The sequence below is a fragment of the Phyllostomus discolor genome, chromosome 8 (assembly GCF_004126475.2).
Source record: "Phyllostomus discolor isolate MPI-MPIP mPhyDis1 chromosome 8, mPhyDis1.pri.v3, whole genome shotgun sequence".
Classification (NCBI taxonomy): Eukaryota; Metazoa; Chordata; class Mammalia; order Chiroptera; family Phyllostomidae; genus Phyllostomus; species Phyllostomus discolor.
Window position 1 is genome coordinate 34,671,015 of NC_040910.2, and position 27,357 is coordinate 34,698,371.

The 27,357-nt window shown below is 40.4% G+C and overlaps 1 protein-coding gene and 1 long non-coding RNA gene across 5 annotated transcripts in view; one reads left to right on the forward strand and one right to left on the reverse strand.

Annotated features, from left to right (window-relative positions):
* The window catches only part of MSRA (methionine sulfoxide reductase A), a 337,717-nt gene that overhangs the window by 158,481 nt on the left and 151,879 nt on the right, over positions 1-27,357 (reverse strand). For all 4 annotated transcript variants that reach the window (XM_028520342.2, XM_036032022.1, XM_036032023.1 and 1 more), the window contains one exon: positions 15,466-15,585. In XM_028520342.2, the coding sequence (XP_028376143.1) occupies positions 15,466-15,585 (120 nt within the window). The remainder of the gene's footprint in view (positions 1-15,465; positions 15,586-27,357) is intronic.
* On the forward strand, positions 4,046-26,451 carry LOC118501970. The gene is made up of 4 exons (XR_004904632.1): positions 4,046-4,058; positions 4,824-4,825; positions 9,025-9,033; positions 26,122-26,451. It is a non-coding gene; the product is annotated as an uncharacterized LOC118501970 (long non-coding RNA).

Consider the following 27,357-nt stretch of genomic DNA (forward strand, 5'->3'; position numbering starts at 1 on the left):
AACAAGATTGACAAATCTTTAACCAGACCCATCAAGAAAAAAAGACAGAGGACCCAAAGTAATACAATCAGAAGTGAAAGAAGAAAAGTAAAAACTGACACCAAAGAAATACAAAGGATTGTAAGCAAATATTATGATCAAATAGGTGCCAACAAACTGGACAACCTGGAAGAAACGGTTAACTGCTAGGAGCACACAGTCCTTCCAAACTGAATCAGGAAGAATCAGAGAATCTGAACAGACAGATCACACCTAGTGACATTGAAGCAGTAATCAAAGAACTCCCAACAAACAGAAGTCCTGGACTGGATGGCTTCACAGGTAAATTTTACCAAACACTCAAAGAAAAATTAACACTTGCTCTTCTCACACTACTCCAAAAACTTCAAGAGGAAGGAAGACTCCCAACCTCATTTTATGAGGCCAGCATTAATTCTAAAACCAGACAAGGATACTACAAAGAAAGAAAATGATGGGCCAATAACCCTAATGAACATAAATGCTAAAATTCCCAACAACATATTAGCAAACTAGATCCAGCAATACATTTAAAAAATCATATACCAGGGTCAAGCAGGATTTATTCTGGGGATGCAAGGTTGGTACAATATCCATGAATCAATAAACATGACACACCACATAAACAAAACAAAGGATAAAAATCACATGATCATATCAATAGATGTAGAAAAAAAGCATTTCATAAAATCCAGAACCCATTTATGATAAAAATCTCTCAGCAAATTAGAAATAGAGGATATATACCTCAATGGAATAAAAGTCATATATGATAAACCCACAGCCAACATCATACTCACTGGGTAAAATTTATAAGTATGCCCCTTAAGATTGGGAATAAGACAGGGACATCCACTTTTACCACTTTTATTCAACATAGTACTGGATGTCCTACCCAGAGCAATCAGAAAAGAAAAAGTAATAAAAGGCAACCAAACTAGACTAGAAGAAGTAAATTTGTCATAATTTGCAGATGACATGATACTGTATATAGAGAACCCTAAAGACTGCACCAAAAAAACCACTAGAACTGATAAATTAATTTGATAAAGTAGCAGGACACAAAATAAAAATTCAAAAGTCAGTTGCATTTTTATACACCAATAATGAACTATCAGAAAGGGAAACTAAGAAAACAATCCAATTCACAATTGTTTCAAAAAGAATAAAATACCTAGGATAAATTTAACCAGGGATGTAAAAAACCTGTACTAAAAAAAATTGTAAGACACTGAAGAAGACACAAATAAGTGGAAGCACATACCATGTCTATGGGTAGGAAAATCAGTATCATTAAAATGCCCATACTACCCAAGGCAATCCATTGATTCAACACAATTATTATCAAGATACCAATGGCATATTTCACAGACCTAGAACAAATACTCTAAGAATTTATATGGAACCACAAAAGACTCTGAATAGCCACAGTAATCTTGAGAAAGAAGAACAAAGTTGGAGGAATCACACTACCTTATATCAAACTATACTACAAGGCCAGAGTAATCAAAATCCCATGGTACTGGCATAAAAAACAGACAATGGAACAGAATAAAGCCCAGAAATAAACTTATGCTTTTATAGTCGATTAATATTTGATAAAGGAGGCAAAAACATAGAGTGGGATAAAGAGAGTATATACAATCAATGATGTTGGGAAAATTGAACAGATATATGCAAAAAACTGAAACTAGACTACCTTCTTACACCATACACAAGAATAAACTCAGAATGCATTAAAGACTTACATGTTAGACCCAAAACCATAAAACTCCTAGAAGAAAACATAGGCAGTAAAATATCAAACATTTCTCAGAGCAAAAGAAACAAAAGAAAAAATAAAACTACATTAAACTACATAGGTTTTGCACAGCAAAGGAAACCATCAACAAAATGAAAAGACGACCCACTGAATAGGAGAACATATTCATTGATACATCTGATAAGGGCTTAATATCCAAAATTTATATGGAACTCATACAAATCAACACCAAAAAAACAAACAATCCAATTAAGAAATGGACAAAGGACCTGGATAGACACTTCTCCAAAGAGGACATACAGATGGCCTAAAGATGCTCAACATCATTAATCATCAGAGAAGTGCAAATAAAGGAGTGTTTTTCTTACACACAGAAAAATAAAATTATATCCTAGGGAAGGGAGTGTATTTTTGGACCAAGGCAAGTCCACTTACAAGTGGTACTGTACTTTTCATGAAAGCCTTGAGAAATTAGACAAAGATTGAGATGAAATTGTGCATATTTAATACCTATATACAAATAGGTAGGTCATTTGTGTAATGGTTGGGTGCATTAATTTAAAATAAGTGAAGAAAGCTCACAGACAAACAAACCAGAACACATGGGCTGATGGGAAATCTAGGCTGCCTGGTACACTGGGAAGCAAGGTCTCTAAAATCAAATTTTACTGATTTAAGGGTATTCCATGTTTAGTCACATTGCTTTACTTGGAGCTGGAAATGGCCTTCTATCTTCCTCTCACCTCTAGGCTGCCCAAGCACCTTTCAAGCCCCTCTTTCCATCTGTGCCGGCAGGTGCCCAGTGACACCTGAGGGCAATGTTGTTCTCATCTCTCGCAACCCTGCATTGGTCTCTGAGCACCCACCACTCCTCAGAATATCCTCTGGCCAAGAACACGACAGCTCAATACCTTTTCTCTTAATTAATTAATCAATTAATTAATAACACTGGTTAATAACATTATAGAAAGTTCAGGTGTGCAACATTATAAGTTGGTATCTGTATACTCTTCTGCAAGCTCATCACCAGAAGTCTAGTCTCCATCTGTTATCATGTATTTGACCCCCTTTACTCATTCCAGCCTCTCTGACCCTCCTTCCCTCTTCCTGTCTGATATAATTAAAATGTTGAGTAAAATGTGTTTTTTTATCCTTTAAAAATTCTTCACAAAGATAACATGAAAGAAACACTCAGTAGCCAAAAGCAATGTGAAAGTAAGAACCCCAGAAGAGATGCAAACTCCAAAGCTCTGAGGTTTCTTCTGAACCTACTGTGGTAGATCCTTGGGGTGGGGAAAGAAGGGCAGGAGATGAAGCCTAGGGCCTCCCACAGTGAGGACTGTAATAGTAAACACCCCCACAGAGCTATAGCTCCAAAGAGCTATGCCCTCAGCCTACAATTAAACAGAGAAAGACACCTGGCCCATTGAAAGGGCAGCATGAACACACACTTATTTGAACACAGGTACTCTAAGGAAAGAAGAAAGCTACCTTCCTCTAAGATCTTGTCACCACCCACAACCCACATACAATTTCTTGTTACCTAGTGGCTCCAAACACACACACACACACACACACACACACACACATCAAGTGGAGAATTTAACTTAAAGTGCTACTGGTGGACAAAGCCCCTGAGTTCCTGGCATTGGTTAATAGAAACCCTCTCTAGTAGGACGCCCCTTCAACCCAGGCCCACCTTCACACAGAGTCCCTGCGTTGATCTCTCTGCTGTGTGGTGGAACCAGCTTCCTAGCTTTATAGCAGCTTTATTCACGATTACCCAAACTGGGAAGCAACCAAGATGCCCTTCAGTAGGTGAATGGATAAAATGGTCCACCCAGACAATGGAATATTAAGTGCTAAAAAGAAGTAAGCTATCGAGCCATAAAAAGACATAGGGGAACCTTAAATGCATATTGCTAAGTGAAAAAAGCCAGTCTTAAAAGGCTACATACTGTATTATTCCAATGACATGACATCTGGAAAAGGCAAAACTCTGAAGATACTAAAAACATCAGTGGTTTCCAGGGCCTGGGATGGGGGTGGGGAGGAACAGGTGGAGCACAGGGGATTTTTAGGGCAATGGAACTGCTCTGTATGATACTATCAGAATGGACACATGCCATTATACATTTGTCTAACTCAAAGAATGACAACATCAAGAGTGACTTTCGCTGAACAGTAAGAACTCTGGGTTCATCGACTGTAGTATATGCACCACTCTGGTGGGAGGTGCATAGAGAGTGGGGGAGGCTCTGCATGTGTGGGGGCTGGGGTTATATGAGAAATCCCTGTATCTTCCTCTTAATTGTGCTATGAACCTAAAACTACTCTAAAAGCAAAATTTATTAATTTTAATAAGGTGTTTAAGATCAGAAAAACATCACTTCTTTCCAATGCCCATGCCACCCACCACCCCCGGATTGTGACTTCACCATTGTACGACCTGACTTTCAAAAGTGGACAGATGGTGTTCCCTGGAGCATTTTCAAACTATCAAATACAACCTAAAAAGCTTTAAATGAGGTGGCAGATTTTTTTTCTTGTGCACAAAGATATACAAGGTCAGGGACCTATGACTTTTTATCAACCCACCCTTCAGGAGCAAAGCAGGTCTGCTGACAGGGTCACAGCTCTTATAATAGCTAACAATCCCTCACCTCCCATGACTGAGGAGCAGGGGGAGGGCTTTAAAGTAAATACACTCAAGGAGCCAGAGCTGAAATTGAAAACGGGAGGAGCACAAGTAAGAGAGAGAAACTGGATGTTCTGGGCCCCTGTCTGTGAGACCTCGAACTCATGCAAACACTCCCAGGGCAAGGGATTCTAGGTACATTTAGATGCCTGGGTACCTTTCTAGGCAGGCAGGGAATAAAAAGGCCCCTTTCTCATGCCTTCCAGCATTTTTTCTCTGGATGCCCTTCTGCACGATCCTGGGAATTTGCCTACTTTCAGTGCTCGGCCTCCGTTCGGGCACAAGTGTTGAGTGCAGTGGGGGGAGCTCTGCCCTTCACCATCATGGGCTTCAGCCAGACTGCAGTGGTGGCCCCGGGCCTTCCACAGCTTTCCAGATTAGCTCCAAGGAGGCACCTCCTTGGCCTAAAGAATTAGGACAATGTAAGGAGCAGCTCCCCACCCTTTTCCAGTCGGAGTATCTTGGACACTGTTTTTACACTGACTTCTGTGCAAAAATTTTTATCTGAAGAAAAAGACTCTAATGCTTAATAAAAATTTCAAAAATCACTACAACAGACAGGATCTAAGATCCTGCCAACTAAAAGGCAAAGAAATCCATGATCCACGTTTCTATAAACCAAATAAATTCATCTAAATATTCCAGACCACCAGACATTCTTTAGAAACCACTTTCAAAATTCTACTTTATTCCTACCAGAACGTCACAGCTTAATTCATTATCTTTTAAAGTATTCTCAAATGCTCAAGACAGGCACGTGGAAATTATCTGAAGAATCAGAAATGCAACCCTGTTTTTTTTAAAGAAATAACCCCCAGAAGAGACCACTGGTACCTCTGATGAGCCAGCAGCACACCGGACAGCTTACTGCTCCCGAGTGCCTGGTACTGCAGTTGGTGGGAGCAACGGTGCTGTTCTGTCTCACAGGCCTGCCAGAGATCCGCCTGAGATAATGTTGTGTGTATCTCACAAACTAGCAACTAATGTAAGCTACTATTGTAATAGCTGTTGCAAATGTCATGTTATATAAGCTAGCTGTTCTAACCCTAAAATGGGCAACATGAACTAAGGCACCAGTTCTTGTGACTTTTGGGGGGGACTATAAAAACAATAAAAATACCGAAGTAGAAAAGCAATGTTTCCTTTACTAGAGGAAAAAAGGAAAAAAAGAGGGAAGTGGAGGGAAAAGAAGAGGAAATGACAAAACAGAAGAAGGAGACAACTGCAAATTAAAGGGTTCTGTCCCCTCCTTGTGGTCAAGCAGCCCCCCTCAGAAAGCTTCTGCCACAGAGCCGGCGGCGCACCAGCTCTCATTTGCAAAGACCGGAGACCGGGAAAACAGTTCTGTTCCTCGGTGCTCCCCGCCCTGAGAGACTCCACAACTCCACGCATCAGAGGCCAGGGTTTATTGGGCAGAGCCCGGCCCACAGCTGAGGGACACACTCAGGGGTTTCTGACTGACTCACACGCTGATGCGTTCCAGGCCAGTCGGAGCATGGGAGCCGGCTGACAGCCGCGACCTCCCCCAAGCCGCTCCATTCCAGCTGAGCGATCCGCAGACGCACACACACGATGGGCGCCGTGTTTCCATCTGAATCCCTCTGTTGCAACGTTAGCCTGGCAGATGGGGCAGTAATTGACCCAGATATTTATTTTTAATGTAGCTTACAAAAGAAAGAAGAAAAACATCCTCATTCTAAGGCTCTAAAAATTGTCAGTCATTATGAAGTAATTAAGACCCAGAGTATCACATAAAATTCCTAGAGAAGCTCAACCCCCTATAAGGTTATTTTCTCACAGTCCATTATGGTTCCATTATATGTGATTTGAAAAAAAAAAAATCAGTGTAGGCGCATTCATCAATTGCTTTTGCAATTATGTTTTAAGAACTGCTTGCTATAGCAAATTCCTCTTAATCTCCCTTCTAAATCATTGAGAATATAATCCTGAAACAATAAAAGCAAAGCCTACTTCTAGTGCTGAATGAGTATAAAGAAGAATGTTTTTATTATTGTCCCTGTTCATTTAATTTTTTTCCATTTAAATGACCTATTAGAATTTTACCATCAGACGTGCTGAAAAGTTGACACATTTTAGTATTTAAAGTCAGCTGGTCTGTTGACCTTTGACCCCCATACCTGTGCCCGGCCGTGACTGAAGCTGCTCAAAGAGAGAGGTGAACTGAACAGCCAAACAAGCTACAGAACATGAAAATATCAAAGGCATGTGAAGAATACACTGAACACGCAATACAGTCTTCAGAGAATCCATAAACTATCAAAATTCATTCCCCCACACCCCCCACTTAAAGGACAAAGAACAGACACCAGCCTAACTGGAGTCTTTGGCCAGTAGGTCTGACTAGCAAGGAAAGGCAGGAACGCTTCCCCTGCCCCCAAGGATGCGGGTTTTGGTGCCTCCTGCTTCGGTGCTGGCCAGCCTTTGCCCTGTGAAGCTGTGTGAAATCCTCTTCCTCTGATGTCTGATGCTGGACTGAAATATTTGGGCAAACTCGATATATCTCTAGTGCTATCAAAGTGTGCTTCTGTATATTTTGTTTCAACTTTGGGAACTTTGAGGGGCTTGGGGTTTTTTTTCTTTTTATTGAATTTATTAGATGACGCCGGTTAACAAAGTAATACAGGTTTCAGGTGCACAGTCCACAGCACATCACCTGTACACTGCACTGCGTGCTCACTCCCCCAAGTCAAGCCTCTGAACGACCCGAACAACACTCTAGCATGGCAGTTCCATCCCTGCATGAGCGAGAGAAACCACGCGGCTCCATCAAGATGCTGCAGGAGAGCCCCCAGTATGTACGTTGCTCTAACGTCAGAATCCAGGGATGGACAGTGTGATGAGAAGAAACTGCCCTGGGTTCAGTAACACTGAATGAATGTATACTTGTCACAGTGTCGTTTCCCTTACAGGTTGAAAACCAGAAAAAGATGTGCACGAGGCGCTCAGGAAGGTCTCCAGGCCATGCTCGGTAGATAAATCAATTGTAGACTGTCCTAACTCTGCAGGCCCTGGGGATCCACAGCCCGGGCTGGAACTCAGATCTGCAGAAGCTCTGAGGAGAAAGAAAGTAAGGCAACAACACTCTTACTTAATGATGTCCCTTCCCACTCCGAGGACCGGGGCAGGTGGGAGGTGCCACAGCCCTGGTTAACCAGAGAGGCTCCTGCAGGCTCTGCTGTTGCACGGCGGCCCTGCTCCTGGCTCCCACGGGCAGCGCTGAGAGCACCCGGCCGCTGGACTCCGGCAGACACAAGAGCTGTCTGTAAAAGCCCTCAGTATTCGAGTTTTGAAAAAAAAAAATCCAGCCTAACTGAAATGATAACCAGGACCTAGTTGACAAAAACCATTGTCTTGAAATCTTAACATTTCAAACTCAAAAGCCACTTCTACTCTGAATCCTTGATCCCCATCCTCACTTAAAAGGGCATAATGGACATTCCAGCATTCCAGCAACAGCATGATCTGGGAAGGCAAATAAAGTTTGAACCCTTCTCAAATCAATCTCCCAAAGCACTTACTCTCATCCTGTTTCCTCATCGGACACAGAAAGTAGTCTCAGTGGTTTTCAAACATTTTAAAGTACCTTCTAAAATAAACTAAGTCAAAACGACAATATATAATATAGCTAAAAGGGTAAGTGAGTTCTCCAAGCAGCATCTCATCATTGGTGGACCCCCAAAGCGCCTTCCTGGAACAGAGCGCTCTGTGGCCGCCCACTTTGAAAACCCCTTGGCCAGAAGAGGGGTAGCCCCTCCCAGGTCTGAACGGCCTTGCTCCCCCCCATGGGCCATGCCTCAGGCTCCTGGTGTCAGCTCTTCAGAGTGTGCCCCTTGTCAGGAAGTCAAGCCTATCTTTTCTGGTGATTGAGGCTTAGAAAAATAAAACCAATTTCCCCACGGCCTACATTTTGTCCTTCAGTCAATGGCTCTGTTCACTGAACACATCTGTCTTGAACAGCTACGTGGACGGGTTGGGTGGATGAGCTATATTTGGTCCTAAAAGTTATAAGTCATAGGACCCTTGACCTCAGGGCTTGCTTTCTGTCTGGTGGTTTGAGAGAAAGAAGCATTTTTCATTCTGCTTGCTGCTAGTTCAAGGTCAATTTTATGTCTAATATAAGAGGAACCAAAAAAAGATCAAATTGCTTATAGCAAGAACTGAACATCAGAATTCTTGCATTTTCAGGGATGTGTCAATAACTTAGCAATTTACCTTGACTGACAATGAAATGAGTACAATAAGACTTACTGTGCACTAAAAGGAGATTTAATGTAGTCTGTGAGGAATTTAGAAAGAGTTTTACATTGCTTGGTTAAAATCTGCTAATAACAACTCATCACTACTTTGAAGAAGAATGGGATCATTAATCTCACGTAAGACACAGAGACATGTACATCCACCCAAACACTTCAGAAGTTAGGTCAAACTAAAAAAGTATACTGAGTTGCTCTACATTAGTGAGGAAATTATTCAATGCTTTGTTAGAGCTCTTAAGCATCAAGGAAATAAGGATATGCCTTTGGAGAAGGGGGTGGTCATGACCTAAAAACCCTGCAGGAGAAGACAATGGCTGCAGGGGGAGCCCCGGGGGAGCTCTGCAGGCTGACCCGTCCCCCGCCAATCAACGCCCCCGCGTCCCTTCATTTTCATCGCTAACGTGCCCAAGAGCGACAGTGATACAAAGTGTGTGTCCTCAATTCTCTGACTTGAAACAATTTTATTTTCAAGTAAAAACCTCACCACGACTTTACTGGCTTCATTCAGTGGCACTGCCCCCGTTTTACAAGAGAGGAAACTGAGTCCAAGGGGCAAAATGACCTGGGCATCTATAGCCCTGGAAGGGGACACGAGGATTCCCACAGTCAGCTCCTGCCAGACCCTGGCTCCTGCTTGGGACGTCTGTTGAACATGCTGCCTGCAAATCCACTGGAGTATCCAGCTGATGCAGAAAGTATCCAGGCCTCAGGTTTTCTGTGATGACAGTATAACCTCACTCATGAAGAAAAGTTGTGCAGTCCCTTTCATGCTCCTGGTTTCAATGCCACTTCGCCGTGCAGATTTCTAAAAGCTTTTGAATAGACTAATAAACATGGAATTGTTCTGAACATCTGTAAGCAAAATGCAAAAATATACTACCCAGTGAATGAACATCCGGGGTTTTCTTGCCAGAAGTAGGGTTATTTGTGTATTAGGCTAATGCACTGAAATTAACCCAGAATGCTTATCCACTGCAGAATGTCTTTTCATATTTTCATCTGTATAGTCATTATTATAAAATGTAAGAATAATTCTCTATCAGGGTATTCAGGAATGTGAATAGCTCAATTACTTCTAAAATCAGTGTAGTAAAGCAACAGCATGCCAGTTAATCAGTTAGTTTGCATAACAAATGTTTGGGGGAGTGTGAGTGTGTGTGTGTGTGTGTGTGTGTGTGCGCGCAGAAAAGCATGGTCAGTGCAATTCTTTAAAACAAATGTGAAAAATCAAGCTTTCATTCCACTATAGAGGAAGAATTCTGAAGACAGGTACTAGTGTTATTCAACTTTGTATCTACAAACAACCTTCCCCTAATGCCTAGTACAATGCATGTGTTACATTCCCAATAAATGGTGTACTTAATTCATTCATGAAAGGTTACATGAAATCTAGGCTCGTCACGGCTACTCCATTCCAAGTTTCTAGTGCCAGGCACACACCAAGCTTTTAGAGAACACCAGATGAATGAATGAATCCTTGGAAATCATTTTAGGTACAGAATGGTGGGCACTAAGGCTTCAGGGACCTCTCAGCACATCCCTTAGAGACAGATCTGAAACATGACAAGAAAGAATAGCCCAACAGTGGCTGTGAGCAATGTAACTGCATCCAAGCTGAGACCGGTCCCTTGTACAGAAGCTGGCAGCTCTCAGAGAGCTCAGGATTCAGGCCTGAAACATCTAGGAGGTGCAAGTTTCTCAGCCTATGAGCTTTGGGTTCAGTGCTAACTGATGATTCCAAGGAAAGAAAGTTTAAATGCCCGTTATGGGAGGATAGTTGCTTTAAAACAGGATAAATACACTGATGAACATGTGAGGGACCAGGAGTCCCTGCAAATGCAAGGAGGCAGTCACAGCCTTTAGAAAATCATGGCCATCTGGCTCCTGACATTCAGCTTCCAAGGCCAAAATTCCACTTTTATCATTTAATTCAACCCAAGGTTAATCCAATACAGAGAGAATGACAATTGTAGACTAAACTCACAATAGACTGAAATATACATCTCAGAATGGCATTTAAGTGTATTTGAAACAAGAATGACTAATCTGGTCTCTTTATTTTTTTTTCTTCCACTCAACAAAAAAGGTGAGAAGTTTCTATAGAGTGTGGATCAGAACCAGAGGAGAGTTAGTGACAGAACTTAAAAGTGTCCTGGTGACAGGCTCTGGGAGTCCGTCCAGCAGCCGAACCTTACAGAGCGGCCCAGGAGGTGCCGGCAGGACCTCCCCTTTCCCAGGCTGGCCTGACCTCCCTACTGAGATCCTAGTTTTCCCTTTCCCTTTTCAGGGCACTCCATTAGCTACTTGGAGGTCTTACAGAGCTAGAAGCCAAGCTCTCTTCTAAGTGACTGCCTTTCTCCGCTCTGAATCACCATAGGCTTACTTCATACTTTCAGTCCCAAAGGGCAACTTTATTGCAAATCCTTGAGCTACTGTTGTCTCCTTGTATTTTCTACATATGTTAGGCTCAAGTCCCACCCAGATCACCCAGCATGGAACAGACCCACTGGCGAGTCACTCATAAATGTTCTGCTTACATGTCAGAGTCAACTCTACCCCTGTGTCACCATGGGGCTCTGTTAGAAACTGTGTATCTTTTCTATGTGCCTAATTGCAACTCCAGCTCAGGTCTCAGAATCACAGGCCCATCAATACCCACAAAGAAAAACCATTCAGATGTTAATATGCACCCTGTCTCAAAACTCGCCTGCTTTTACACTCGCATACACACTGGCACATGCATTCAGCCCCTGAGGCCATGCACACCCACTAGCAAGCGGGCATGACAAACCATAGCCAATGGTTCTGATTCCATGCTTGTGACACTGATCGGTGTGCCCAGGCAATGCTTGTAGAAGCTCTGACTTTTGTCATCATGTGATGGGTTGGCAGTGGGGAGGGAGGGAATGATAAAGCTTGCCCGATGGACTTTGAGAACCCCCTCCTGAGTGCTGCCCCTCTATTTCTGACAATTGCCCCAAGAAACCAAATGGTACCTTTGGCTCAAGTATGCTGACGAGAGGAGGAATCTGGCAAGCAATCCAGGTCCTCAGGCTTCTTTTCTTAAACACATTAATAAATTAATGAATTAATGAATTAATACATACATACATACATACATACATACTTTTACAAAGATTCCTGGGTTGTGACCAAAGTTTTACAAACTGAATTACAAACATAAGAGTAAGCAATCTTGAAATTAACGCTAACACTGGAGCACAGACTGGCATTTCCCTCACATGAAACCTTAGCAAAGGCTGTGCATCTTAGCAAGGACTGGGGTTTTCTCCCTTGTAAGTCAGACGCTGCAGGGCTGACTTGTTCAGCAAGGCGGTGAGCACCTGCGGCTTCAGTGGGGAAGCCCCGGCAGAACAACTCACTTTTTGTCTTCCCCGTTCTCATCCCGGTCAAAAATCTTTAGTTAGCCAGTTACCATAATTACTCTAGCTGGGTGGGGACCTTGTTGGCTGCCCTGCCTGCTATTCCCAGGGATGCGAAGGCTCTTCCACTTCTGTACCCAAGGGACCTTTCTATCACAGCTTCTCTCTGCTTGTTTTGTTCTTCCCTTTCATGATCAGAACAACAACAACAACAAAGCCCAGGGAAAGAAATCATCTACCCTTCTGTGTCCAGGTGAGACCTTATAACTATGTTGTCCCAATCAGGAGAAAGTTTCCATGACAACCATGCTTCCTGATACGACCGGTAACTCAATATTCACATCAAATAGACAGTCTTTACCAAGCTTCGTGGTGTCTGTACTTCACCAGCTGTTTGCGTGAGCTGTATCTTAAAAGGGCTTTCCTCACAGTAATCATTAAAAAGCACACCAGTATACCAAAAGGTACAGTAGAGACACAGGCTGGAAGAAAGAGCGTGTGATGTGGTGGAGGGAAGTGTGACGAGGCGAATGGAGAATCTCTGGGGCATAATGACGGCTGGGCGGCTTACACCACAGTCAACGGCCTAAACTTTGAGCTCAGAGCTAATGAGGCCGGCATTCCCGCTCTGTGACCTTGGATAAGTGACTTTTTCCTCTCTGAGCCCCAACACTCCCTCTGTGAAAGACGGAGACTGAGACACTCCGTGGGACTGTTTGGAAGATTAGATGGTAAAAAAGCAAAGATGCAAAAGAGTGCTTATTTACAGTGTCTGGCACACAGTAGGAATTCAACAAAAGGGAATTATCATGTTGTCATTGTGAAGGTGAAGAGTGGAACTGGAATGAGTCTGAGCAAACAAACAATCACAATGTTCTAATTGGTTACTAACATTTGCTGGTGGAGAAGAATAGTATAAACAGTAGATATTTGAAGATTTTCTTAGCAACCTTTTTTCTAAGTCATGTCTGCAATTATGGAAAGGAATCTATTCATTTCCATTCCTGAGACTTAAGAGGATATACTTGGGAAATCTCCAGGGTTCATCTAAATCTCTCTATTTATAGCTCTGCATAAGCATTTGTTTAATTTTGAAACAGAAGCAAGGAAAAATGGATTAGCCATTAAATTATTTGTTCGATATTCCACATTTTCAACAGCAATCAAAATATTTCAATTCTCTAGAGGCAAGAAAACAAGAACATGTATTTTTATAATATTTCCATTGTTGCAGAGCTCAAATTTCATTTCAAAATCAGAATACATGTTGTAGAAAACATTCAATATGCTCATCACTGAACAAACTCCTTATTCCAATTCCTTCCCACCTTCACTCACCTGTCCTCAGAGAGCTGAAAGGGTTCTCTCCCCAGGACCCCCCCAAAAACAATTTAAACCTTTATATTTAAAAGATAAAAATTCTTTTTGCATTTTAAAAACCTCATTTCTGTCAACATGGAGGACTATATATCTAGATAAACCCTCCCTATTAAGAACTCTTAAGACAGTCAATAATCTTTAAAAATGTGTTTTACAGTATGAATATTCCTCAAAAAGTTAAAAATAGAATTATCACATCATCCAGCAACCCCTCTTCTGGGTACACACCCAAAGACAAGGAAAGCAATGCCTTGAACAGACATCTGCACCCCAGGTTCCCCGCAGCCGCTATGCTCGGCAAGACAGGGAAGCAACCCAGGTGGTTGGAATACTATTCAGCCTTTAAAATGAAGGAAATCCTGCCTTTGCAACAACATGGATAAACCCGGAGGTCATTCATACTAAGTGAAATAAGGCAGGCACGCAAACATAAATAACGAAAGTACTGCACGATGTGAGGTGTACGTAGAATCTAAAGAAGTCCAACTCAGGGAGGCAGAGAGCAGAATGGCAGCTCCTGGGGGTGGGAGAGGGAAGGAGGAGATGTCAGTCAAAGGATACAAACTTCCAGTTGTATAGGGTGAGTTAGTTTTGGAGAGCTAATGTGCAGCATGCGGACTCCAGTTAGTAACATGGGGTGGCACATCTGAAATTTGCTAAGAGGGGAGATCGCAGGCGCTCTCACCACAAAAAAAACTTTGTGAGGAGATGCATGTGTTCACTGGCTTGACTGTAGTAATCATTTCACTGTACAAAACACCACTGTAAATATATACAATTTTTATTTTGAAAAGGAAAACATGGAAAAGAAAAAATGTGTTTTAAATGGCAACTGAGCTGGCAGAAAAGTAAAGGAAATCACTGAAGGCCAGAAACAGAAAACGAATCCATAGAGGGTATCTGGTAAAAATCCAGCTAGAATTTGCCACGGGGCATCTGCCGATCTTGGTCGACAATTTTTTTTCTATAAAGAGACAGATCATAAATATTTTAGGTTTGGGGGGGTATAAAGACTGTTGCATTCACTCAACTCTGCCATTTTGGCATGGAAGCATTCATAGATAATATAAAAATAAATGGGCGTGGACACATTTCAATAAAACTAGTTATATAAAAGGCAGCAGGCAGGACTCACTTAGCCTTTGAGCCTAGTTTGCCAATCCCTCCCTTATGGCCAGTTTTCACAGTGTTCCCTCAAGAAAACACACCTGATACACGACTTATTTGGTCCCATGCGGTAAACTGCTGCAATAATGGCCCCATTTCTTCATACCTCCCTGGACTCATGCCTCTGTGGAGGCCCTCCTGTGCTGACTCCACACTGGACAATATGACTTGGTTTGGCCAATGGGACAATAGTAAGTGTGATTCCAAAAGAGGCTTGAAAAGTGCTGACAGAATGGGGCTTGTCCTCTCTTGCTGGTCCTGGAATCTCTGTAGCCACCACCAGGTGAATTACCCAGGCCAGCCTGCCAATGACACATGGTCCATCATCCCCATTATCCCAGACAACACCAAGCATTAACCAACAGTCAGCACCAGTTCCCAGACATATAGGTGAAGCCATCCTAAACCAACCGGCCCCCAGGCGACCCCCTAATTGACTGGAGTCCCATGGGTGAGTCTAGATGAGACCTGCAGAAGAACCACCATGCTGAGCACAGCCTAAATTGCTGAATCATAAGCCAATCAATGATCACTTTAATGATTACGTTTTGGGGTGACTGTTCTGCAGCAAAACCTAAATTATACATTCCATAGGAAGTTTATTATCTCCTGAAAATATAAAGTGAGAAGCCAACAAGTCTGTTTACAGAAATGGGAAAGGGAAAACTGAGAAAACAAAAAGAAAATATATACTTCCATTTTAAAGATCCGATTACCTACTAGCAAGAACAAGCCCTGCCTTCTTCCTCCTAGTAATACGATGGAGCAAACTCTTCCTACCTGAGCAGACTTCTTCATAAGTAGGATTGGGAGTGTAGCCTCCTGCATAACCAACTTGAGTTGAATATACTCCTCCCAGGGTCCAGAATTTCCTCTCGGCTCCCCAGAAACAGCCCATTCCTAAGAAAAACACAAGATGTTGATCAGTCCTTTATCAAAAGTAAGATAGTTGTTGCATTTTATAAGCTCTGTTACACAAGAAAGGTTGCTCCTGTCATTTGGTAATCAAAAATCACTAAGATTTTGTCTTTTAAAGTAGAGTATCTAACATTTAAAAGTAATTTTATTTAAGATTATTTGCATAGACGCTTTGCTTTCATTGTGCAGAAACATAAAATGGCTTACGTTTTAATGAAGTTGTAAAGCTACACTTTTCCAAATAACATAGTAAAAGGATAACTACATTTGATCAATTATTTCCACACTTGATTCATTATGGACTTGTCAAAATATAGTTAACTTGTAGAAATTTATTTAACAATCAGCATCCATATCACAATTTTTTAAAAAATTCTGACAAGGAAAGGTAACACTAAAATTCCAATTTAAACGTGAAAACTTCCCCAAATCAACGCAGATTAACAAAGTAGTCAATTAACAATTTCACATATATGCTCAGCTTTTTAAATTTTTTAAGTTATTATAAACTTTCATGTCACTGCTCCCCACAAGAACATTTTTTCTGAGTTCCACTGCTGGTCATAATGAATGAAAAAGAGGAGAAATGCAGGGGAGGAGGGAACAACAACAAAGAAAGAAAGTCACAAGAACAGCACGCCGGTCCACTATGAACCATGGAGCCCACGGCAGTGGTTACTGCATCCCCCTGAACAAGTGGAACTAAGACCCATCTCCCAAGAACGCACGCCCTTACACATGTCGAAAATGATGACTTACATTTCCCTGGGCTCCGAAGAACCCTCCTTTTCTACCACGAGTTCCTAACCGTGCACAACTGCTATTCTGTGGCTAATTTCCAAATGTAAACAAGATCACTGCCTCACTCAAGTGCTATATGGCACTGTGACGTCATATATAATTAAGATCCCAGGGGCAACAACAGTTGGCAAATTTAACGTGCGCATCCTACGGCAATCGCTAGATTTGTTAGACTCAATGGCACAGCTGAAAGAAAAACTACATAGAAGTTTACTGAAATTCTTGACACTTGTTAATAGTCTACTTTAAATATTCAGAGCAACAATAACCAAAAAGCAATGTGCATAATATTACATTTTATACAAAGCTATATTTACTGAAATGTGAGGGGAAATACAGCAACCAAAAACAGGTTAATGGTTAAAATATATAATAGAGCCAAATGATGAAACTTAATGCAGTAGAAAAAATTACTGTTGTGATAACAGAACAGCACGGAGATATGTATATGATTATGTCATTACTGCCTGAAGCTACATCTAGGACGGAAAACAACTATGTGCATGTTTTTATTACAACTATGAAAAAATATTCATAACAAAGTAGACCAGAAAAATATACAAAGTTATAACCATAATTCTACTACAGTGGTAAAAATACAGAAGTATTTTTTCACTTTTTCAAGCTTTTCTGTAATAATCACATCTCTTTAAAAATTAAAAATGTATACATTTAAAAGGAAAGCAAAAAATTCAAAGAAAACATAAGCATATGTATTATTTGAGTAACACACCACTAGATACCATCCTCCTGTTTGCAAGAGAACTGTCTGCTGCTGATGAATATACCTGAATAGTTACTGAGTATTTATAAAAATTGAGTATCCTCAAGTCCCCAGAACAAGGATTCACAATTAATTTTACTTCACTGCATTCCTGGGGGGAGGGAATTATGTTAGCCAGGGTTCTCCAGAGAAACAGAACCAATAGAATATATATACATATATTCCAGTATATGTGTGTGTGTGTGTATATATATATATATATATAGTATAATTCCAATAGCATAATTCCAGTCCAAACCCGACAGCCTGACAACCAGGGGCACCAATGTTCAAGGGCAGGAGAAGATGGATGTTCCAGCCCAAACAGAGAGTGAATTTGCCCTCCTCTACCATTTTGTTCAATCCTGGCACTCAATGGGCTGAATGATGCCCAGCTTTCCAGTGCAAACACTAATCTCCTCTAGAAACACCTTCACAGACACACCCAAAAATGATGTTTTGTCTGGGCATCCCTAAGCCAGCTCAAGTTGGTGGGTGAAATTAACCATCACAGGAATGGTGACAGGAAACATCTGGAGAAGGCTGGGTAAAAAGTGACCCGGGCAGCATTTCTGTGCATAAAAGGCCACAAACGCATCCAGGAGTTGTACAGTGTGCCAAGCTAAAGGCACTCCAGCCCCTGGAGTTCAGAATCAGCAGTGTTCATTGAACAGCACATACCTCAATTGCACAAAGACTAAGTGACGGTCCAGCAGGTATGCTACACACGGGTACCTGCTGGGCTCTTTCAGCAGCAGCCTGCCCTGACCATGTCTACATTCCCATAGAGATGGCTCCAGACTCTACATCCTCTGTTTATACCTTCACTATATCCGCACGGCACAGATTTATAACACTTAAATGATCTAGGCCAAGCCAAACAAAATATTTGCTGCAAGAACAGAAATATTTCATCCCCTTTTGATATTTAACAGGAATCGAGACAAGACCCCGGTAGAGAGGAAAGAAGGAAGACCCAGCTCCACTGGGCAAAGGCCTCCAGGGGACCCATGTATGGTCTCAGGGACCCCGTGTATAATCAACGTTAAAATTTCTGGAGGGGTACTTAACTTAGCATAGGGGTTGTTGTAAGAATAAAGTCCTCCTTGAAGCAATGAGATATTTTATCTAGTGCCTTCCAGTATACCCTAAGCATTCTATTATTTGGTTTTGAGTGTGTGAATGGGGGCAGGGGGGTTGTTTAAACAAAGAAAACAGGTTTATTTATGGCAAAGTTCTCAGCATTTACAATGATCTACTCAAGAATATGAATATCATCAAATAAGATATAGTAGGCACGATTTTCTTTAAATATTTCTTTAACGTATTTTAACCTTTTATTATAAAGCAAAACACAGACACATAAAAACCGCACAAAATAAATGCATATGTCAATGCATCCTTATTAAAGGGACATCCTTGCAACACCACTGAGGTCAAGATACACAGCTTTGCCATCCGCCCCAGACTCCCCTCTTTGTATCACTCTCCAATCACAACGCTTTCCTCCCCCACCCCAGTAACCGCTTATCTGACTTTTACTGTAATCACTTCCTTACGCATCTTTGTATTTTTATCACTCCAAGTGTCCATTCTAATACTTGTTCAGTCTTGTTTGGTCATGCTCAGTTTTAAAAACTGACATCTTTAAGTTCTTTTAATTGGCAAGTTCCCTGTCCATTCTTTTCCTTTTAGTTTACCCAGTGAAGAAAACGTGGGCCACCTGACCTGCGGAGGTGCCGGCAGGGTGGTTTTGGTCACCTGCAGTCTCACGGTGCAGTTCAACTTGCTCCCCCATCCTCGGTATTTCCTGCAAATCTGCTGCTAGATCCAGAGGCTTGACCAGACTCAGCTCTCATCCTTTGGCAAAGCTATATTGGTGGTACTATGTTCTTTTTTTTTAACTTTAACTTTTTTTTTCCAGCTTTAATGAGATTAAGCTGACAAATGGCATTGTGTAAGTTAAGGTATGCCATGTGGCAATTGGACACACATATGTGTTGTGAAGTTATTACAATGAAGATAGTTAACACATCCATCACCTCACATCATTACATTTTTCCATAGTGAGAACGTTTAAGATCCACTCTCTTAGCAACTTTTAGAAAGTATAGCAGTATTAACTATAGTTGCCATGGTGAAGGTTAGATTCCCCAGAACTTACTCACCTTGTAACTGGAAGTTTGTACCCTTTGACCAGCATCTCCTCAGTCCCCCACCTCCAAGTCTACAGCAATCACCATTCTACTCTGCTTCCATGAATTTAACATTGTTTAGGTATCAATGTAAGTGAGAACATAAAGTATTTCTCTTTCTCTGTCTGGCTTATTTCACTAAGCATAATGCCCTCAAAGTCCCTCCACCTTGTCACAGATGGAAAGATTCCCTTCTTTTCCTATGGCTGAATAACATTCCAGGGTGTGGTTGTATGATTGTGAGTGTGTGTGTGTGTGTGTGTGTAAGAGAGAGTGCAAGAGAGAATCCCCCACATACTCTTTATCTACTAATCTGCTGGTCAACACTTAGGCTGTTTCCATGTCTCAGTTATTGTGAAGAATGCTAGAATGAACAAGAGGGTGTGGATCTCTCTTCAAGACAGTGATTTCGTTTCCTCTGGATAAACAAACACCCAGCAGTGGGATTGCCTGATCACACAGTAGTTGTATTTTTAATTTTTTAAGAAACTCCACACTGTCTTCCACAAGGTTTATACCAATTTACATTCCTACCAAATATGGTTTCCTTTTCTCCACATCCTTACCAACACTTAGTATCTTTTGTCTGTTTGACAACAAAGACAGGTGTGCAGTAATATGTCGCTGTGGTTTTGATTTTGCACTTCCATGTGTCTTCAGTTTCTTTCATCAATATCTTACAATTTTCAGTGTACAGATTTTTCACTTCCTTGGGTAAATTTATTCCTAAGTATTATATTGTTTTTGATGCTATTATGAGTGGGAAAGTTTTCTTTATGTTTCTTCCAAATATTTCATTGTTAGTGTATAGAAATGCAACTGATTTTCCTACATTGATTTCATACGCTGCAACTGAATTCATTGATTACTTCTAACAGTTTTGTTTATGAAGTCTTTATGGTCTTCTATACATAAGATCATGTCATACGCAAACAGAGACAGCTTTACTTCTTCCTCTTTGATACTATGCCTTTTACTTGTCTTTCTTGCCTAATTCTGGCTAGGACTCCCAGGACGAAGTTAAGTAGGAATGCACTCTTGTCTTGCTTCTGATCTGAACAGAAAAGCTTTCAGATTCTGACTACTGAGTATGATGTTAGCTGTGGGTCTGTCATATATGACCTTACAATGTTAAGGTATATTCCTTCTATGCCTTCTCAAACCTGTTGAGATCTTTTACCATGAAAGGATGCTGAATTTTGGCAGATGCTTTTTCTGCATCTATTGAGAGTCATACGATTTTTATCCTTCAGTCTATTAATATAGTGCACATCACGTGTATTGATATACATATGTTAACCCATCTTTGCATGCACTTGATCATGGTATTTGATCCTTTTAATATGCTATTAAAATTGATTTGCTAATATGTTGATAAGAATTTTGCACCAGTATTTTTCAGGGATATGGGCCTGTAGTTTTCTTGTAGCATCCTTATCTGGTTTGATATCAGGGTAGTGTTGGCCTCATAAAATGAGTTTGGGAGTGCTCCCTCCTCTTCAATTTTGGGCGAGTTTGAGAAGGACTGGTGTCAGTTCTTCATTAGATGTTTGACAGAATTCACCAGGGAAGCCATCTGGTGCTGGGCTTTTCTTTGTTGGGAGGTCTTTAATTACCGCCTCAATCTCCTTAGTCATTATCAGTTTGTTCAGATTTTCTATTTCTTCATGATTTCATCTTGGTAGGTTTTATGTTTTTAGGAATTTATCTATTTCTTCCTGGTTATCCAATTTGTTAGCACATGATTTTTCACTGCAGTTTCTTATGACCCTTCTGTGGCATTTCTGTGATATCAGTTGTAATCTCTCCTATCTCATTTATACTTGTTTCCCTCTCGCCTTTTTCTTGGTTAGTGTAGCTAAAGGTTTCTGGACTTGTTTATCTTTTCAAAATAACAACTCTGAGTTTCATTGATTTTTTTTCCTATTGTCTTTCTGATATCCACTTCATTTATTTCTGCTCTGATCTCATTATTTCCTTCCTTCTGCAAACTTTGGGCTTAGTTTGTTTTTCTTTTTCTAAATCCTTCAGCTGTGAAGTTAGGTTTTTTATTTGAGATCTTTCGCTTTCTTTAATGTAGACATTTATCAAAATAAATGTCCCTCTTACAACTGCTTTTTCTGCATCCTATAAGATGTTGGTATTTGTGCTTTCATTTTTGCTCTTTTGTAAATTGATTTGTCCATTCTTCAATGAGGTTATTATATTTTATTGTTGATTTATTGTTTTTATATATTCTGAATACTAATTTTTGGTCATTTTTCTGTATGCAGATATCTTGTTTGGATTTGTCTTTTGCCTTCACTTTTAGGTCTGTCATAATTTTAATTGTGGTTAAATTTCTCTATGTTTTCTTTTTATAATTTGTGCTTTTGGTGTATCATACATAAGGACTCTTGTCATACATTAAAGTTATAAAGATAATGTCCTACATTTTCATAAGTTTTAAACTTTTGATCTTTCTTTTAGGTTGCTAATTCATCTGGAAACACTTTTGTGTAGGGTATGAGGTAGGGATTCAATTTAATTTTCTTTATAGATATCCAAGTTTCAAAAATTATTAAATATTTTTTTATTTTTTCAAAAGGTATTAAATAATCTATTATTTCTCCACTTATCTCTAATGTCATCTCTATCATTGTCATTATGAGTGGTCCTATTTCTGGACTACCTATTATGTTCCACTCATTTGCCAAGTTCTGCACCAATAACATACTGTTCTTCAGTAGCTTACTCAACAAATATTTATTTGTTGCCTATTATTGCCTACTATTCATTGCCTACGAATATTTTTATTCGTGTGCCAAGAAGTGCTCTAGGCACTTGAGATACATGAGTGAACAAAACAAAGATCCTACCCTATTATAAGTGCTTATACTCTCCTGGCAAAAGACAAATATTAAGCACTAAAAGTAATAAAGAAGTACAATACGTAACAAGTTAAAAATATAAAGAGCTATTTTTTTATAATGTAGGGCAAGGTCAGAGGGGTCAGGAGTACGAGGGAGGGTGCCATATGAATGTGTTCCAGGCGGGCCTCAAAGAGGTGACGACTTCAAACAAAGACTTGAATGCAGGGAGGTGGTCACCCATTCAGAGATCTGAGGTACAGGATGTTTCAGGCAAAGGAAACAGTCACTTCAAATGCACCAAGAATATGCCTGCTGTGTTTAAGAGGCAGGGGAGAAGCCAGTGTGGCTTGAGTGGGGTGAGCATGAGAAAGTAGTGAGACATAATCAGTAAGCCAGATCACATGGGGCCTGTGCACTTTTATAAGGCCTTGGGATTTTACTCTGAGTGAAATGGACGACCCCTGTTGAGTTTTGAGCAGGAGAGGAAACAACGTCATTTATGTTTTACAAGGATCACTCTGGTGTTCCTCTGCTGAGAACAGACTAAAGTGTACCAAACAGAGAGGTGAGGAACGGCCAGACCAGGTGGTAGCAGAGGAAGTCGCAACTCATGGTCAGATTTAGGGTGTATTTTAAAGATAGAGCCAAAAGGAGGTCCTGGCAGATTAGAAGCAAGGTTTGAAAGAAAGAGAGAGTCAGAGATGATTCTTAATATTATTGCCTTGAGGGGAGAATAGCGTGGATGGAACAGGTTTGTAGGGAAAGATCAGGGGCTGTAACCCCTCTAGTTTTAATGAGTCACAGTATCTAGTAGTGCAAGTTTTCTCATCTTACACTTCTTCACAATTTTCTTTGCTATTCTTGGCCCATGACTGCTCCAAATTTAGTTTAGTAGGAGCGTGTCAAGTTCCATAAAATACCCTGTTAAGATTTTTTAATATAATTACATCGAACTTATAGATGAATTTGAAAATATTTTGTCATACCAATAAAAATAAGTCTTTCCATCGATGAACATAATGCAGCTGTCCATTTGTTCAGCTCTTCTTGGATGTCCTTCAATACCATGTTATTATTTTCTCCATAAAACTCTTACACGTTTTTATTACACATAGCTCTGTGTATCCTATGATTTATGTGGCTGCTCTAAACACTATTTTTTCTATTACACTTTTTTATTGCTTATAGCTGAGATATAAAACAGCATTGATTTTAGTATGTTTTTCATATAGTCAGAAAACTTAGAGAATTCTCTTTTTCATTCTAATGAGTTGTCTCCATCTTCTCTTTGATTTCCTATACAGAGGATCATATTTTGTACAAATGACAGTTTTATGTCTCTCCATCCGATTATTCTTCTTCTTTCCGTGTCTCCTTCTATGGCACTGGCTGGGGCCTCCTGGCTAGTGCTGAACAACAAAGGTGATGGTGGGAGCCCTCGTCTCGCCCCAACATCAGTGTGAATGCGCCAGGGAGTATGAGGGTCGCCTCATGTTTTGACAGATGTACTTTTTCAGACCAGGAAAGTTTCCTTCCATTTCTGGTTTGTAAAGAGCTTTTTATCATGCATGGATTTTGAGTTTTAACAATGACTGCATTCTTTCAAGATGATCATATGGCTTCCCCTGTTTAATCTCTTAAGTAGTTATTACATTTACAGATTTTCCTGAACCACCCTACAGTAAACCTTACCCACTCACAGTGTACTTTAATATTGAAGAATTACTTTCGCTAACATTTCATTTCACAAGTCTTCACTTATGTTCATAAGAAAAATTTGTCATAATTTTATTTCCTTGAATGATCCTGTCCAGGATTAGTATCAAGGTTATACTGGCCTCATAAAATAAACTGGCTGGCTTTTACCCCTCCTGTGTAACACTACATTAGAAAAAATTATTCATGCCTTGAAGTTACAATAAAACTTTCTGAACCATCTTGTGTCCTTGTGTCTTTGGAGAGGAGAAGGGAGGGATTAGGGGTGACTTTAAACATTGCACTTTTTTTTTAGTTATTCTTTTTTCCTATTTCTATTTTACAGGTTTACATCACAGAACAAAGCTTGGCTTTCATTGATCCTCAGTGCTGGTTTCTATTTTGCTCCTTCTCTGCTTTTATCTGGTTATGCAATTTCCTTTTAATCTGCTCTTTTCCTACCTTCTCCATGGGGAATACTCAGCTTATTTATTTTCAGGTGTTCTTGTTTTCTGATAAGCATATTTCACTACACTTTTACTTCTAATTTTTGCTTTGGATAGATCCCACATATTTAGATATATAGGACTTTTCTTGCCATTCTTTACCAAGTATTTTATAATTTTCATGTTACATTCTTTTTAACCCAAGAATTATTTGTTTGTACATTTTAATTTTCAAATCTATGGCCTGTTTTTTTATATTACCTTTTCATTTTGATGCAATTGTATTGTATTGTGCTTAGAGAATGTGGTCTTCATTATATTCTCTTAAAATTTGTTGAGACTTTGGTAGGCACTAGACCCTGCTGGGGCAAAAACTCCACTTCATGACATCAGCCTCACACAGTGGCCCATACTCTGTGGGCACGGCCGGTCCTCACGGCCAGCGAGCCTCAAGGTCTATCCAACCCACGGGCACACCAACAGCAATCAAGACTCAAATACAAGGGGAAGGCTCACATAACCCCTCTTGCTGGAGCACCTCACTCCCGTGATCAGGAAGACTGCACCACTGGGCCCCAAAGAACACCTACTACCTAAGGCCACCCTGCCACCACTGGCGGACACAGCAAATGTCTACCTACTACACAGAAACAAACACAGAGAGGCAGACAAAATAAGGACACAAAAAACGATGCTTCAAATAAAAGAGCAGAAGAAATCTCCAGAAAAAAACAAGTAAATAAAATGGAGGCAAGCAATCTACCAGATACAGAGTTCAAAACAATGGTTATAAGGATGCTCAAGGAACTTAAGGAAAGAATACATGAACTCAGTGAGAATTCTAACAAAGAGATAGCAAGCATTAAAAAGGACGTAGAAACCATACAAAGAACTAGTCAGAAATGAAGAATTCAACATACTGAATGGAAGAAGACATTCACCAATGATACATCCAATAAAGGTTAATATCCAAAATACATAAAGAACTGATACAACTACATTCCAAAAACAAAAACAAACAATCCAATTTAAAAATGGTCAAAGGACCTGAATAGACACTTCTCCAAAGAGGATGTACAGATGGCCAACAGACATATGAAAAGATGCTCAATGTCACCAATCATCAGGGAAATGCAAATTAAACCCACAATGTGATATCACCTTGCACCTGTCAGAATGGCTCTCATCAATAAATCAACAAACAACAAGTATTGGTAAGGATGTGGAGGAAAGGGAACTCTTGTGCACTACTGGTGGGAATGAAGATTGGTACATCTTCTAAGGAAAACAGTATGAAGGGTCCTCAAAAAATTAAAAATGGGACTGCCTTTATGACCCAGCTATTGCACTTCTGGAAACCCAAAACACTAATTTGAAAGACTACATGCACCCCTGTTCATTGAAGCATTATTAACAATAACCAAGATATGGAGCAACCCAAGTACCCACCAATAGATGAGCAGATAGAAAAGTAGTGGAACATATATACAGTGGAATAGTACTTAGCCATTAAAAAGGATGAAGTCTTACCACTTCCGACAGTATGGATGGACTTAGAAGGTATTATGCTCTGTGAAATAAGTCAGTCAGAGAAAGAGAAATACAAAAAAAGAGAGAGAGAGAGAAATACCACATGATTTCACTTACATGTAAAACCTGAAGAAAAAATAGATGAAGAAACAAAACAGAAACAAACTCATATTTGCAAAGAATAGACCGATGTTTGCCAGAGGGGAAGGGTGCTGGGGGACTGGCTGAAAAAAAAGAAGGGATTGAGGAGTACAGATTGGTATTTGCAAAACAGTCATTGTGATATAAATTATAGCATAGGAAATACAATCAATAATATTATAATAACGACGTATAGGGCCAGGTGAGTTCTTGAAATATCAGGGAGGAACATTTTACAAAGTATATGATTGTCTAACCACTATGCTGTATGCTTGAAAATAATACACAATAACATTGAACATAAACTGTAATTGAAAAATAAAATTTAAAAAAAAAGAAAGTTTTTGAGACCTACCAGCCTCTGTACCCTGCGCAAACCGGCTGGGCCACCTCTACTGACTGCACACCCCTCTCCCTGTTAACTGGCACACCCCATTCTCCAGCTCTGCCCGCAAAAGGTGTCACTGCAGAGCAAACCCCCGCCAACAGATGGGGTAGGAAGGGCGGCCTGTCCTGTCAGAGTGGAAACCAACAGGGAGGCTGAGCTTTCAAAAGAACATGTGCGGTGACCACATGTTCCACCAACGTTTTATCCAATTGTTCCTCCTCTTCCTGCTCGAACGTTTCCCCCACCTTCCAACTTCACACAGAACATGGCCATGTTCACAGTCAGGGCCACCTCCACTGTTAGGGTCCCAGAGAGCTAGACTGGATGGCGAGAGTGACACAGCCGTCCCCCCTCCCGACACTGCGCACCTGTCCCCCAACCCCTTCCCAGGCTCTGACAGTTCAAGGACACAAAATCATTCTGCCTCGTTAGCTTCCTTGTAAGGTACAGGGTTACTTTCCTTTTCATACATTAAAAGCAGCCTTTTCTATAAAACTCACACCACACATCTATTTGAAAAACTGTTCAACCTAGAGGCCTAACCCTTAACCATCCACATTGCTTTCAGGTGGATCTTTATCACATACACTTTCAAACACGTCATCTGTCTCCTTTAAAACCACGAAGAGGTAATTTGCAAGAATCTTAAAAGCAGTAACACCTTCTTATCCGATGAGTCCACTGCTAAGAAACGCTTCTAAGGAAATAGTTTTTAATTGACAAATAATGATTTCTCAGAAATGTTATAACAGTATTTATAATAAAAAAACTTGAAACAACCTAAATATTTAATATTAAAGTATTTCATAAATGATGACTTATTTGTATATAATTTGTAGTAAATTTGTGATAAAGTATTATACATCCATTTTTCTAAGATTATTTAATTGCATAGAAAGCTATTCAAATATTATGTTAAGGCAAAAGCAGGGAATTAAACTGT